Source organism: Heloderma suspectum, chromosome 4 (genome assembly GCF_057233095.1).
Source record: "Heloderma suspectum isolate Gila_16-S chromosome 4, 16-S_ref, whole genome shotgun sequence".
Classification (NCBI taxonomy): Eukaryota; Metazoa; Chordata; class Lepidosauria; order Squamata; family Helodermatidae; genus Heloderma; species Heloderma suspectum.
In genome coordinates, this window is record NC_139461.1 from 260912165 (window position 1) to 260926175 (window position 14011).

At 41.7% G+C, this 14011-nt stretch overlaps 1 protein-coding gene across 3 annotated transcripts in view; it reads left to right on the forward strand.

Annotated features, from left to right (window-relative positions):
• MAGI3 (membrane associated guanylate kinase, WW and PDZ domain containing 3) overlaps window positions 1-14011 on the forward strand; it is a 304410-nt gene that overhangs the window by 147983 nt on the left and 142416 nt on the right. For all 3 annotated transcript variants that reach the window (XM_084853476.1, XM_084853477.1, XM_084853478.1), the window contains exons 4-6: window positions 2214-2423; window positions 9293-9467; window positions 10828-10907. In XM_084853476.1, the coding sequence (XP_084709602.1) occupies window positions 2214-2423; window positions 9293-9467; window positions 10828-10907 (465 nt within the window). The remainder of the gene's footprint in view (window positions 1-2213; window positions 2424-9292; window positions 9468-10827; window positions 10908-14011) is intronic.

The following is a 14011-nucleotide window of genomic DNA, read 5'->3' on the forward strand; positions in this document are numbered from 1 at the left end:
TAAGGGCCAACTCTTGTATAAATATTTCCAGTCACAATTTTTAAGGTTCATAAATTGCCCTTCTTTTCAGCACGTCCTTAATAGCACATTTTAATCAAGTGACAGCATTTCACTTATTCTGCCTTGCCAATGGCAAGGCATTTGAAATGGCATTTGGTATGGAGTTCTAAAATATTTTACAGTGGCAGAATAAAGTTTCATTTCAAAATATTAGCATAGTAGGATTCCAGGCAATCTCCTCTGTGCTGTGCAAAATGCCCTTACTACAGTCATATGATTAATTAAGGAATGAAAGCCAATTGTTAATTTTTTGTTCCAGAGCTCTTATTGTATTGAAAAATACTGCTGAGATCCTTCAAGTATTTTCAACATAGTATTTTTAGCTTTCTAAGGTGTAATTTGATATTGAGTTAATAGCTTTCTTTGGAGAACAAGCTGCCATCTGAAAGCATGGGACTAAACCTCCAACTGTGTATTTTAATATTGTCTTTGTGTAAATTGCTGTTTCATGTTACTGCACAAAATAAATTTGATTTTGGCTTCAGCCTGCCAAAAATTGCAGATTACTCCAGATTAGTTAATTATCATGTGCAGTATATGTTAAAATAGAATTCATTTTTATTTTCATTGTTTTCTTTTACTTCTACAAATCTCTTCTGCATGTGTCATTCTGGAGCATTAGTGAATACAAAATAAAATTACAATCCCATGTAGGGCAGCCACTTTGAGATTAAGTGCTTTACTCTGCTCCAACAGCATTATCAGAAATACATTGGTGTACTTGAAAATTACAGTATTTCAATATGTAGGGCGATTCTTTGCAAAGCAGAATATGTCTGTTAATCATCAATGGGCAGTATCCAAATGATGTTGCACTAGCAGAAACTAGGTCCCTAACTATGAGCGAAAAGAGAATCCAATAAAGTTATGTTTGCGCAAGTAGTTGTGCATTACACTTGTGCCATTGTGCAGCAGCTTGGACATTCCACTAGTGCAACCCATCATGCAGCTGGTTGCACTAGCATAATGGGCAACAGCTTGTGCAACGGAAAGATTCTGCAGAGCTCTGCTAGCACTATTGGAGTTTGCAGAATGACACCCTTGGATATTGCTCTATGTACTGTAGAAAAATGTGCATTATTTAGACAATCAAACACATAAGACAATGGAAACTTATAGTCTGTCTTTGGCTTTTAAGACACTCTTGTGCACACTTACTTGGGAGTAAACCCCATTGACTTGGTAGACATGTATAGGATTGTACTGCAAGTGTGTTTCAGTGGGCGGATGCATAGGCCTCTGTTAGAATTTTGAGACTATCCTTGAAATTTTTTGTCTTTAAAGTAATGCCATTAACACACTTTATGTATCGAGGTCAAGATTGCTGCAGATTGAATTCAATGGGGTTTACTCCCACAAATGTGTATCGGATTGTCCTAAAAGCCAAAGATGGACTATAACCCCAGCATTTCCCACGGCAAACATGTAAAGTGTGTGTGATACATACATAGATTTTTTAAGCACATTTTTAAAAATCAGGGAGCTCCAGCCTGATCAGAGTACCTAAGCATATGTATACGGGTATTTAAAATTGTGGGCATGCTGTCCAAACACTGTAGGAGAAAATGTTGTAGCAGCAGCAGTCATGTCTGTGGAGCAGCCATGTGTCTAACTTACAACATGTCAAAGGCCAGTTTGAAAATAAGATGGTAAGATGTCTGAAAGACTTGGTATCCAATTTGTGTTCAGACTGTTATTTGTGAATCATGTCATGATTTGAAAGAGATGAAGCATCATTTTGAATGTTTTATGTAAGTCCAGGAGTCTTGGTTCCCCCTAACTCAGCCTTCCCCAACTTGGTGCCCTCCAGATGTGTTGGATAACTACTCACTGGCTGGGGCATTCTGGGAGTTGTGGTCCCACACACATCTGGAGGGCACCATGTTGGGGAAGGCTGCCCTAACTGGTTAAAATCCTCAGCTGAGACAAGGTTTCTTGACCACATGCAAGCAAATTATATTAAGTATAAATTAGCCGAGACTTAGACTAATACTAAAGTTCAGATATGATAATTGGTGTTAAATGAGGTGCCCGCCTCTCAGAAAAGTAGAATGATACAAATACTCTGCAGAAATATTTAATGCTCTTTCTCATTATTGTGCTAATATTTGCGCTCTCTCTCTCTCTCTCTCTCTCATATACATGCACACAAGGTAATTTCTATGGTACCCCTAAACCTCCAGCAGAGCCCAGCCCATTTCAGCCAGATCCAGTGGACCAAGTACTTTTTGATAATGATTTTGACCCAGAATCTCAAAGAAAAAGAACGACATCGGTCAGCAAGATGCAGAAAATGGACAGTTCCCTTCCCGAAGAAGAAGAAGAAGAAGAAAAAGAAGCAGTTAATGGTAGTGGAGGAACAGGTCAGTACACTTGCTTACCCATTCAGAAATACCAGATGAGATTGAGAGCCATAACACTTGTATAAACAAGAAAGAGTCTTGTGGCACCTTAAAGACTAACACATTTATTCTAGCATAAGCTTTCATGGACACTGTCCATTCATCAGATGCATGAAGGGTTAACCTCACATTGGAAGATATATATACATATGCTGGGGGTTGGGTCCTCAGGGAGATGTAAACTGTGTTGTCAGAGGGAACTGAAAAGCAGAAAGTACAGACAGTGATAGTTACCTTTAGCAGTTGCCATTCACAGAATGTTGGGTGATAATTCAGACATAATTGCAGTGGTGAGCTAATCAATGTATATAGTATGATACAAACTGTTATACTTATTCAAACCATAGAAAATAGTGTTGAATCTCTTGATGAACTTCAGGAAGTTCATATTGATATATGCCTTTGACATTCCTTTATTCAAGAATGGCCACCTTAAGGTCATTGACAGAGTGTCCTGGGAGATTGAAATGTTCCCCTGCTGGTTTCTGAACATTGTCATTCCTGATGTCAGATTTGTGTCCATTTATTCTTTTGCATAGAGCCTCATGTGGTGCAAGAGGGGTAGGCGGCAGTATTGCAACCGAAACTCTCCCCACGACCTGAGTTCGATCCCAGCAGAAGCGGGGTCTCGGGTAACCGGCTCAGGTCGACTCAGCCTTCCAGCCTTCTGAGGTTGGTAAAATGAGTACCCAGCTTGCTGGGGGAAAGGTAGTCACGACTGGGGAAGGCAATGGCAAACCACCCCGCTATAGTCTGCCATGAAAACGCCAGCGCAAGCAGTGTCCCTCTAGGGGTCAGTAATGACCCGGTGCTTGCACAGGAGAAACCTTTCCTCTCATTCTTTTGCATAGAGACCGGCCTGTTTGTCCTGTGTTGTATGCAGTAGGGTATTACTGGCAAATGATGGCATATATCACATTGGAGGATGAGCAGGTGTATGAACCCCTGATGTTGTGGATGGCATTATTAGGCCCTGTAATACTGTTGCCAGAGTAGATTGGAGACAGAGCTGGCATCTGTGTCTGCCATGGGGTGTGGTTCCTGTGTCCGTATCTCTGTTGCGAGATCTGTTGTTGCTAGCGAGTATCCTTTTTAGATTGGGGAACTGTTGGTAAGCAAGTAAAAGCTTACCACCCAAGGCATATGAGCAGTAGAATTTTATTGTTTTAAACTGTTTTATTATATGCTTTGTATATCGCCCAGAGTGGCTGGGTGACCAGCCAGATGGGTGATTAATAAAATAGATAGATGATAGATAGATAGATAGATAGATAGATAGATAGATAGATAGATAGATAGTTGGTCCAGGATGGGTTGTAGTTTGCTGATGATACATTTGAGTGGTGCATTGAGCTGTGAACTCAACACTGACTGTGATAACAAGTGGTGTTCTGTAGCTTTCACTTTTGGGTCTGTCTTGTAATAGATTATTCTTGGGTACCAGTCTGGCCTTGTTGATCTGTTTGTTTCACTTCACTGGGTGGGTATTTTAGTCTGAGAAATGTGTGATTTAGATTCTTATCTGACTAGTCTGAGCAGATGCAGCTCTATCAAGATTATAATTTTCTTTGGTATGCTCTTCTATTCCTTAAGAAAATTATAACATAATCCCTCTCCAGAAGGCTCAGAGTCTGTAAGTATATGAAAGAAAATGTGTGGGTAGGGAGTTAGTAGAAAAAGAACAAAATGATATTGTTTATGTATTGTTCACTATGTATACGTTGTTTGAAATTATTTAAAAAGAAACAGAATAAAATAAAGCTCAGAAAACACATGTTCCCAATTTGAAATTCCCTGGACATCTTCCCTAAACAGTATATACCCTAGTTTATCCCTTCACAATTCAGTTCTTAATCATTCTTTTATCCCATTCTTAGCTTAGTTTTTCTCTTGCAAAGAAAAGATGGAGATTTTGGTGGTCCTCCTGTGACTTTGCTTAGTATCCCCTACTTCCATTTAACATTACTCCAAGAGCTGTGAACTATATAATCCCATATATTGCATCAACCATTGGGGTGGGCGGGCAACATCTCTAATTCAGAAATATATGAAGAGAGAAGTTGAGACAAAGCAATAATAAATCTTTTTGTAGCACAAAATATGCAGTATCCTGTGGCCGTTGTCTTTAGCCTGCTGCCAACAGTTAACCACAGATACTTTAAGGCTCAATTCAGCCATCATGGTTAAACCCTGGTTTGTTGAAAACTCACTACAGGTTTATCTTCCTCCCTCCCCCTGCGTACGGTGATTCCCCCTTCCATTTCCTAGTTTGAATTACCATAGTTTGCCATAATATACAAACCCACAGCATGTTCCTGACAGCTAAACATAGTCTGGCCATGATTTTTAATTTATTTTTATTATATCTAAATGTAGTAACTTTACTTCAACAATTATGTTCCTTCTTGATTGCAGCTAGGACCTTGAGCACAAGCAGGTTTGAATGAATTCACATGTAATTTACTGGAAGTTAGTTGAGAGTAATGGTCTCTTTGATTGCAGACTTGTTTTGTTTGGGGGGCGGGGATGGAGAGGGAGTGACAATTCAGTGCTGACATTCCCCAGAGATTTCAGAATATAAACTGCTTCACTGTATGTGAGGGAGCATTATATGTGTCTCCCATGTTCTTAAAGTAGTAATTTAAAAAGAAAAAAAGTGACTTCCTCAGAGATTTCATAATAATTTCTTGACGTTAAAAAGGTTTGAATTGGCAAAGAGAGAGGAAACGGCCTCTTTAATTTCTCCTCGTAGGACTCTAGGAACTTTCACTACCAGGAAGGTATATCTAAAGGCTGCAGGGTTCATTCCTCATACTGCTGTGTTTGCCAGGCTAACCTACCACACTATGTTGTGATGGTACAATGTGAGATTGGAGTTATGGCCATGTACACTGTCTTGAATTCCTTGGAGGAAAAGGAGGCTATAAATGTAATAAATCAATAAAATAACATCTTGGGGAATAGCATTGTAATGTGAGTAGCATTGTGATTGTGGCACCTTTCGATACCAGCAACCATAGTATCCCTCTGGGGCATCTGTCTGAGAGGGGACTGAGAGGCACTGTTATATAGTGGCTCTGGTCCTTTGGGGAGGGGCGATCTCAGAAGGAGGTTCTGGGGGATTCCTATTCGATGCAATGGCTGTTGGCCTGTGGTGTCTCTCAGGGCTCCATCTTATCCCCCATGCTTATTAACATATGTATGAAACGACTGGGAGAGATTGTCTGGAGTTTTGGAGTTCAGTGTCACCAGTATACTGATGACATCCAACTCTGTCTCAACTTTCCATCCAAGTCCAAGGAAGCTATTCTAAATCAGTGTCTGATATCGGTAATGGACTAGATGAAGGCAAACAAATTGAAGCTTAATCTGGACAAGACAGAGGTGCTCCTGGTTAGTCAAAAGGCAGATCAGGGAATAAGGACTCCCTTACAGACTCAGACTCACACTTGGCATGTATTCCTGGACTCAGCCTTGAACCTGGATGCCCAGGTTTCGGTGGTGGCCAGGAATGCACTTGTGCAGCTGAGGCTAGTGCACCAACTGTATCCATTCCTAGGGATGTCTGATCTGGCCACGGTCACAAATGCTTTAGGCACATCCTCTTTGGACTACTCTAATGTGCTCTATGTGGGGCTGCCTTCGAAAACTATTTAGAAACTTCAGTTGGTCCAGAATGCTGTGGCCAGACTATTGACCAGGGCCAGGTACAGGGAGTATGTGACTCCCTTGTTACAATAGCTTCACTGGCTACCAGTCTGTTTTCAGGCAGAAATCAAAGTGCTTGTTATGACCTATAAAACGTAGGACCAGGCTACCTGAAAGATCTGCTTCTCCCATATGAGCCTGCCGGAATTTTAAGATCTTCAGGAGAGGCCCTTCTTTTGAGACAGCCACCTTCAGAGGCACATTTGGCAGTGACCTGAAAGAGGGCCTTCTCGGTGGTTGCTCCCAGGCTGTAGAACTCCCTGCCAGCGGGTCACTAAGTTCACTCCTCCTCTGCCATCCTTCCACCAGCAGGCAAAGAGCTTTTTATTCAAGCAAGCCTTTGGCCTGTAAGCAAGTCTGTTGGGTTGGATGCAAGTGAGAAGGCCCTCAGTTGATGACATAAGAGTGCAAGGCAGGCTGGTAAGTCAGCATAGATATGAGCAACTTTATTTGCAAAATGTCCAGCAAATCAGTCACAGTAGGCTTTTGAGGGCTCAAAATGTTGCTTTCCAGGGTCTGCTCCAAGAAGGTCTACTCCAAGATGGTCCTTCACCACCCAAAGAGGTCCACTGGATGACATTAAGCAGATGTAATGGTGGCAGTGAAGTAACATCACTTTGCCTCCATCTCCACCAGAGAATAAGATTGAAGATAGATTCTTACCTGTGTTCAGTTGTACTCGTAACAAGTCTTTTGCTGTTTGTGCTCTAGTCATCAAACCTGTTGTTTCATTGCCCTCAGCAACCCAGAATTCTAGGGTGCTGATGCAGCTCTGTGACCAGGTTGAGGATGTTTGGGAGCAATTATATTGAGAGCCTGGATCATCCCCTCATTCTGAGCAGAGACCAGGGCCTTGGCACTATCACTAGCTTAAACCTGTAGGAAAATCTCCAACAGACCTCAGAAAACCATATGGATTTTTCAGCTGCTAGCCTCAGATTTGGTTCACCACCCTGGCTGAGGTTACAGACAGCTTGCAGGTCAAAAATGACCAGGTAATGCCATGTCAATGGAGTTATTACTGATTCCCTCTCCCACAGATCATTATATCCTAGTCTGGTACAGAAAACCAAATCTAAGGTATGTCCTGCCACGTTGGTCTGCTGACATGGACCTGTTTGCAAACCACTGACAGACTACCTTAGGAGAAGGAGTAACAACTTGCAAAGGAGAAATAGTTGGCAAACATAGTATTACTAAAGCTTTGCATGAAGCTTTGGTCTCAGAGCTGAAGCTGCTTGTGAGTTGATAGTATGGCATGCTTTTGAAATGTCATGGGTTCCCCTTATTGCTGCCTGGATCGTAATTAGCCTGGTCTAAAACTGCATTTCTGTTAGGGGCATGCAAACCTAGGGCTCATAAGAAAATAATTTTAAAACATGCAGTACTAGAAACCTAAATCCAGTTCCCCGCTTACTGGGGAGCCACCATTGTGAGTGTGCACAGGTCCTGTGGCGGGAAAGGAAGGGAGCTGGCAAGAGCCTGGGCAACAGCGGTGGCGACGCCTCCCCTCGGTTTTGAGCACTGAGCCAATCAAAAGTCTGGTTGTCTCCACTGGCGGGAAGAGCGTCAGGCAGTTCCCTCTCTCAGCCATCTGAGGCTCATAAAAGAGTGAGGACTCATGCGTTTGCTGGTGCCTTTGCTGTTGCTGGCTTCCCCACCCACCCACACCTGGTAATAGTAAATCTTGCAATGGACAGAAGTCAGTCACCAGTAGCGGGGCTGGGAAGGAATTTTACCTGCCTTCTAATTGGCAAGACGGGGTGTGTGTGTGTGTGTGTGTCACCTTTCTCATTGCAAGAGTAGTCCGTGTTTAAATAAGTTGAACTATTTCAGTGCTCTCTTGGTAGAATTGTATTGTTTATGTCACAACTTTGTGAGGCATGCTAGGCATTTGGCTGGATCAATTTGGAAGGGAGAGTGGGATTGGGTTCCCCGCTTCCCTGCAGTGGGATCCCCTTAAGGGATCTGGGTGGGTGTGGCGCCAAGACCAGGCCAGCGTGGTGGCTGCAGGCATGCCACATCCAGGGTGGAGGGAAAGGGTTTACATTAGCGGTCTGAGCCATGGTGGGCCTCTAACCCTTCCACCCATCACCAACGCTCCTGGCAGGTGGGCCAGTGGGGAATATCGGGCAGCAGGCGGGCTGCCCGACGGGGGATCCATGCCCTATGCCTCCGCCAATCTTGTTCAAATCAATAAAGTTGTAGCCAATTTAATAACCCATTTAAGTTGGTGTCTGTGGTTTGTTCCTTTCGTTCGCCACATAGACACAATTAGACGCTGTGCTGCACAAATATAAACACTTGTACAGGTCACAATCCTACATACATTGGTGTCCAGCCCTGCACTCTGTCAGGAGTCATCTTTATTTTAAACAGAACTTGCTAAATTTGCAAAAACTGCATTCAGGTTTTATTCTGTTTTAAGTGCTGAATTTACTATGTTCTATGCTATTCAGTTTCAGAAAGAGTCCATAAATCATACTTTAACACATCGGACTGAAGCAATGCAAAAAGCATCCAAAATGTTATCCACAAGCCTCATTACACCTAGTACCAAATGAATTATAGAAGTTAAGTTATTGACAGTGTTGTCCAAACTTCCACATTATGGGTTGGATTCAACGCTAATAGAAACAGAACTGGGTACTCCCTGCAGCTTCTTGTATGCTCTGAAAAACTGCTCTGGTGGGGTGGGAAACCGTCTGGAGCAGATTTTAGGCTGGTGCAGAGAGCTGTAGGGGGTTGGAGAAAGGGAGGAAGTCCTGTCCTTTATTTCCCTTTTGATGATACTGTACCAGATTTGGTAACTTGAGGGAGGGAAACGTGCACCTTCTCTAATGGAAAGTAAAAGTGCTGTTTAGTGGAAGGAAATGCAATTAAATAGGCTGTATAGATCTGTCCAGTTTCTTTGAAGTCTGGGCTTAGGTCTGCTGTATGCCAGATGATGTACATAATTCAGATTTCATTTATTTAAAGTTCATAGAAAAATAACATGGCATAAAAGTACAGATGAAATTCTGTATTTGACATTTGTTTTACAACTAAAGCAGGAAGGTGCCTCTGTGGGCAAAGCAGCATGAAGATATGACAAACTAACAATTTCCCTTAAACAATTGCAGAAAACAAAGAGAGACTTTCAGATTCTTCTGACTGGATGAAGCCTGTTCCTAGTTACAATCAGACAAGTAGTTCCATGGATTTCAGAAACTATTTATCAAGGGAAGAAAACCTAGAGCCCCTGCCCAAGAATTGGGAGATGGCCTACACAGACACAGGCATGATCTACTTCATTGAGTGAGTAGATGCTGGTACAATTGTGTGCAGTTTAGTATGATGAACTGATTGAAGGTTTTTAGTTGATTAACAGGGGACTGTTTTAGCAGTTAGTTTACCTATTAACTAGCTAACACAGTCAGTATCCATCTGAACAGTTGAAGGGAAATTCCATCAAGTTACAGTGCATTTCCCCAAATCAAATATATAGATTGCTCAGAACAGTGCAACAAACAGAGCAATAAACAGAGCATCCTTTTATAGAGACAGGTCTGTAAAATCCATATTTAAATATGTTTCCAGTTAGTGAAACTGATTAAAGGTGCAATCCTATGCTTGTTTAGACAGAAAAAAGTCCTACAATTCCCAGTATGCTGGCTGTGGAATGCCGGGAGTTGTAGAACTCTTTTTTTTCCCGTCCTAAACATGCATAGATTGTTTTCTAAAATACTCTCAAGTTTTCGTTCTTAAAGTTTATCTTCCTGGATTCAGAGCTTTAACATAAATGTATCAGTTATATGAATATTATCTTTGAGAACTCAACACTTCATTAAAAAATTAATCTGATAGTTTCTGACCATTGCACTATAAAACTGGATGATTCAATATCCTCAAGAAAATGGGAGGTTCTGTATCTTTATATTGGTAAATCTTCTGTAGACTTACTTTTATAAATGTTCGTAAAATCAAGCTGAATAGAATATGTTTTTAAATCTGTTATACAGAGCCAGAAGGGACATGTGTGTTTTTGTTTCATTAGTCTGTTTGTTCTCTGCTAAACTTACACATACACCCACACAGATCCACTGAATTCGTCATGCACGGAATGTTGAGGAGTTATCAGTATTTTCTGACAACTGTAACCTAAGCCTCACTCCAAACAAAGCTGCTGTTTTGTAGTAAAACCGCATAAACTGTGACCATGAACACGTATCTCTTAAACATTTTTTTCTGATTAACTGATTTCATAGCTGTAAAAAAATAACATGACTCAAACATATCATAAATAGAACACTTCTGAAATGCATCTCCCCCTTTAAATATCTTAATCACAAGTGACATTGATATTTTTCAAAATTGCAAAATATAGTTGCATTTTGTTGCTAGCTTCCTATTTTGGTATATGTTGTACAAGTAGAGCAAATTGCTTAGGAATCTTCCTTCCTGTTTGCCTGCCTTTGCACATAGCTGCAGCTCCATGAACGAAGCAAACATGTATGTAAAGCTGTGGATTGTTTGTGTCTATGTTGTATCATTTCACATGTAGCCTGCAACTACAAGGGATTATATAATAGCGAAAAAGGTCCTTTATCTCTGTGACTACAGGCAAAGTGTTTTTTGTGTGTGGATATTTTCTAACTGGATCCTCTGTGTCCCCCAGTCACAACACCAAAACCACGACCTGGTTAGATCCTCGTCTTTGTAAAAAAGCGAAAGCTCCTGAAGACTGTGAAGATGGAGGTGAGAAACTCGGGATCTTTTTTTCTTACATAGAGTTCCAATTCAACTCTTGAATGGTGTACTGGTTTAATGGGCTGGATTGTACCAGTATATTGCATATCACTTTTCTCACACACAAGTTAAAATTGATATGCATATTACTTAGTTAGAGTTGAGATGCATAGAGAGGATTCTGTAAAGTTGTTTTTCCATGTTAGCATATCTGCTAACATATCATGCAGGCATATCTGCATGAAGAAACATAGAGCACTGATGCAGTTCTGCAGAGTCTTAGGCATTAGGAAAAATTGCAGAGATAAAATCTCCACAATAAAAGGAAAAGTAACAGGCTTCGACATCTCCCAGTTCAAGCTTAGCCTTCAATGCAGAAGCAGAATTGGTTAGTCAATTATTATACCTTTGGCAATAACAGAGGGAAGTGATGTTATAAAGAGGTAAGGCAGCAGCTGTGTTTGCCATCTCCATTGACAAATATAACATTTTCTAACATAAAAGGATGACGTACAAGATAATATGTAGGCAGTAGGTGGCTGGGGGTGATCTGATGTCGTAATAAATGATTGGATTTGTTTCCTTTCACCTCTTTCATCAAGAGTTGGACGATGGGGATTGTGTTCTCTAGACATTTTTTCTACACATCCTAGAACAGGGATGGGGAACCTACAGATATTATTGGACTTCAATTCCCATCAGCCCTAGTCAGCATGGACAATAGTCAAGGATGATAGGAATTGCATTCCAACAGCATCTGTAGGGCCACTAGTTCCCCATCTCTGTCCTAGAGGCAAATTCTGCAGAGTCAGAATAGTAACATAATTTATCTAGAGAGTAAACTAAAAATACACTGTTGCTAGAAGCTACATTAAGGCTTAGCTCTTGCTCTTTTAAAGTGTACAGTCAGAACAGCCATCTATTTATAACAGGGATGGGGAACCTCTTTTAGCCCGAGGGACAGATTGAATTTCAGGAAAAATCTTCGGGGGCCGACTAGAATAAACCAATATGTAGGTGATGCAATGCACATGACTTTTAGACTAGGGAAAAACTGCGCAAAAGCTGGGAAGCCATGATCAACCCTGGAGGAAAGCAAGTGAGACCAGGGGAAGGGGACAAGGCTGTTTCTGGAAGGGCATTTCCACTCGTTTTGGGACTTGCCCCTGGAAGTGTTATATCATCGCTGCAAGCAGTAGGGCCACTTGCAGACCAGGACTGGTGGGGCTGGCCATGCACAGACTGGGACAAGTGGTGCTGGCTGTGCACAGAGGAGCTATATTGGATGCTGCCCCATGTGACTTCATCATCAAGTCTTCCCCCCCACCTGCTTTTTAACATCTTGCCTGATAAAGCGATCATAGAATCATATAATAGTAGGGTTGGAAGGGGCCTATAAGACCATCAAGTCCAACCCCCTGCTCAATGCAGGAATCGTAAGTCAAAGCATCCCTGACAAGTGGCTGTCCAGCTTCATCTTGAATACCTCCAGTGTGGATGTCCACAATTTATCAGATCCCAATCTGTGCCTCTTACATAGTTTGGTTCCTAGACATGTCCTGAATGATTTGCCCCATTAGTCTTTCTCCAACTTATTTTTAAAGTTATGTTTCTCCCTTTGCTTCAGAGTCTAGAGATAGAAGCCACCATATTTTGGTTAGTTCAGGTTTGTTTTTATCTAGATGGAAGTTAAATCCTGAAATTGAGCAGGAACTTAGTCTTGTATTATTACAACAATATGGGTTATTGAATTTTGTAAAAGATGAAATACCCCCGCTCCAGCACCAGAAACTGATTTTAAAATATACAGTCATGTGAAAAAGAAAGTACACCCTTTTTGAGTTCTATGATTTTATGTATCAGGACATAATAAAAATCATCTGGTCCTTTGTTGTTGTTCAGTCGTTAAGTTGTGACCAACTCTTTGTGACCCCACGGACCATAGCACGCCAGGCCTTCCTGTCCTCCGCTCTCTCCCGGAGTGTGCTCAAGTTCATATTCATTGCATCGGTGATGCTATCTAGCCATCTCATCCTCTGCCGTCCCCTTCTCCTTTTGCCCTCAATCTTTCCCAGCATCAGGGTCTTTTCCAGGGAGTTTTCTCTTCGCATTAGGTGGCCAAAATGTTTGAGCTTCAGCTTCAGTATCTGTCCTTCCAATGGGCAGTCAGGGTTGATTTCCTTTAGGATGGACTGATTTGACCTCCTTTGCAGTCCAGGGGACTCGTAAGAGTCTTCTCCAGCACCACAGTTCTAAGACATCAATTCTTCAGCGCTCAGCCTTCCTTATAGTCCAGCTCTCACAGCCATACGTTGCTCCTGGGAAAACCATAGCTTTGATTATACAGATCTTTGTCAACAAGGTAATGTCTCTGCTTCTTACTATGCTGTCTAGATTTGCCATAGCTTTCCTCCCAAGGAAAGGAGCAAGCGTCTTTTAATTTCATGGCTACAGTCACCGTCTGCAGTGATCTTGGAGCCCAAGAAAATAAAATCTGTCACTGCTTCCATTTCTTCCCCTTCTATATGCAAGGAAGTGATGGGGCCAGATGCCATGATCTTAATTTTTTTAATGTTGAGTTTCAAACCAGCTTTTGCACTATCCTCTTTCACCCTCAACAAGAGGCTCTTTAGATCCTCTTCGCTTTCTGCCATTAGGGTGGTATCGTCTGCATATCGGAGGTTGTTGATAATTCTCCCGGCAACCTTAATTCCGACCTGTGATTTATCCAACCCGGCGTTTCTCATGATGTACTCTGCATATAAATTAAATAAGCGGGGCGACAATATACAGCCTTGTCGTACTCCTTTCCTAATTTTGAACCAATCAGTTGTTCCATGTCCAGTTCTTACTGTTGCTTCTTGTCCCTCGTACAGGTTTCTCAGGAGACAGGTAAGGTGGTCTGGTACTCCCATCTCTTTCAGAATTTGCCAGAGTTTGTTGTGAGCCACACAATCAAAGACTTTAGCGTCGTCAATGAAGCAGAAATAGATGTTTTTCTGGAATTCTCTTGCTTTCTCCATGATCCAGCAAATGTTGGCGATTTGATCTCTAGTTCCTCTGCCTCTTTGAAACCCAGCTTGTACTTCCGGTAGTTCTCGGTTCGCATGCTG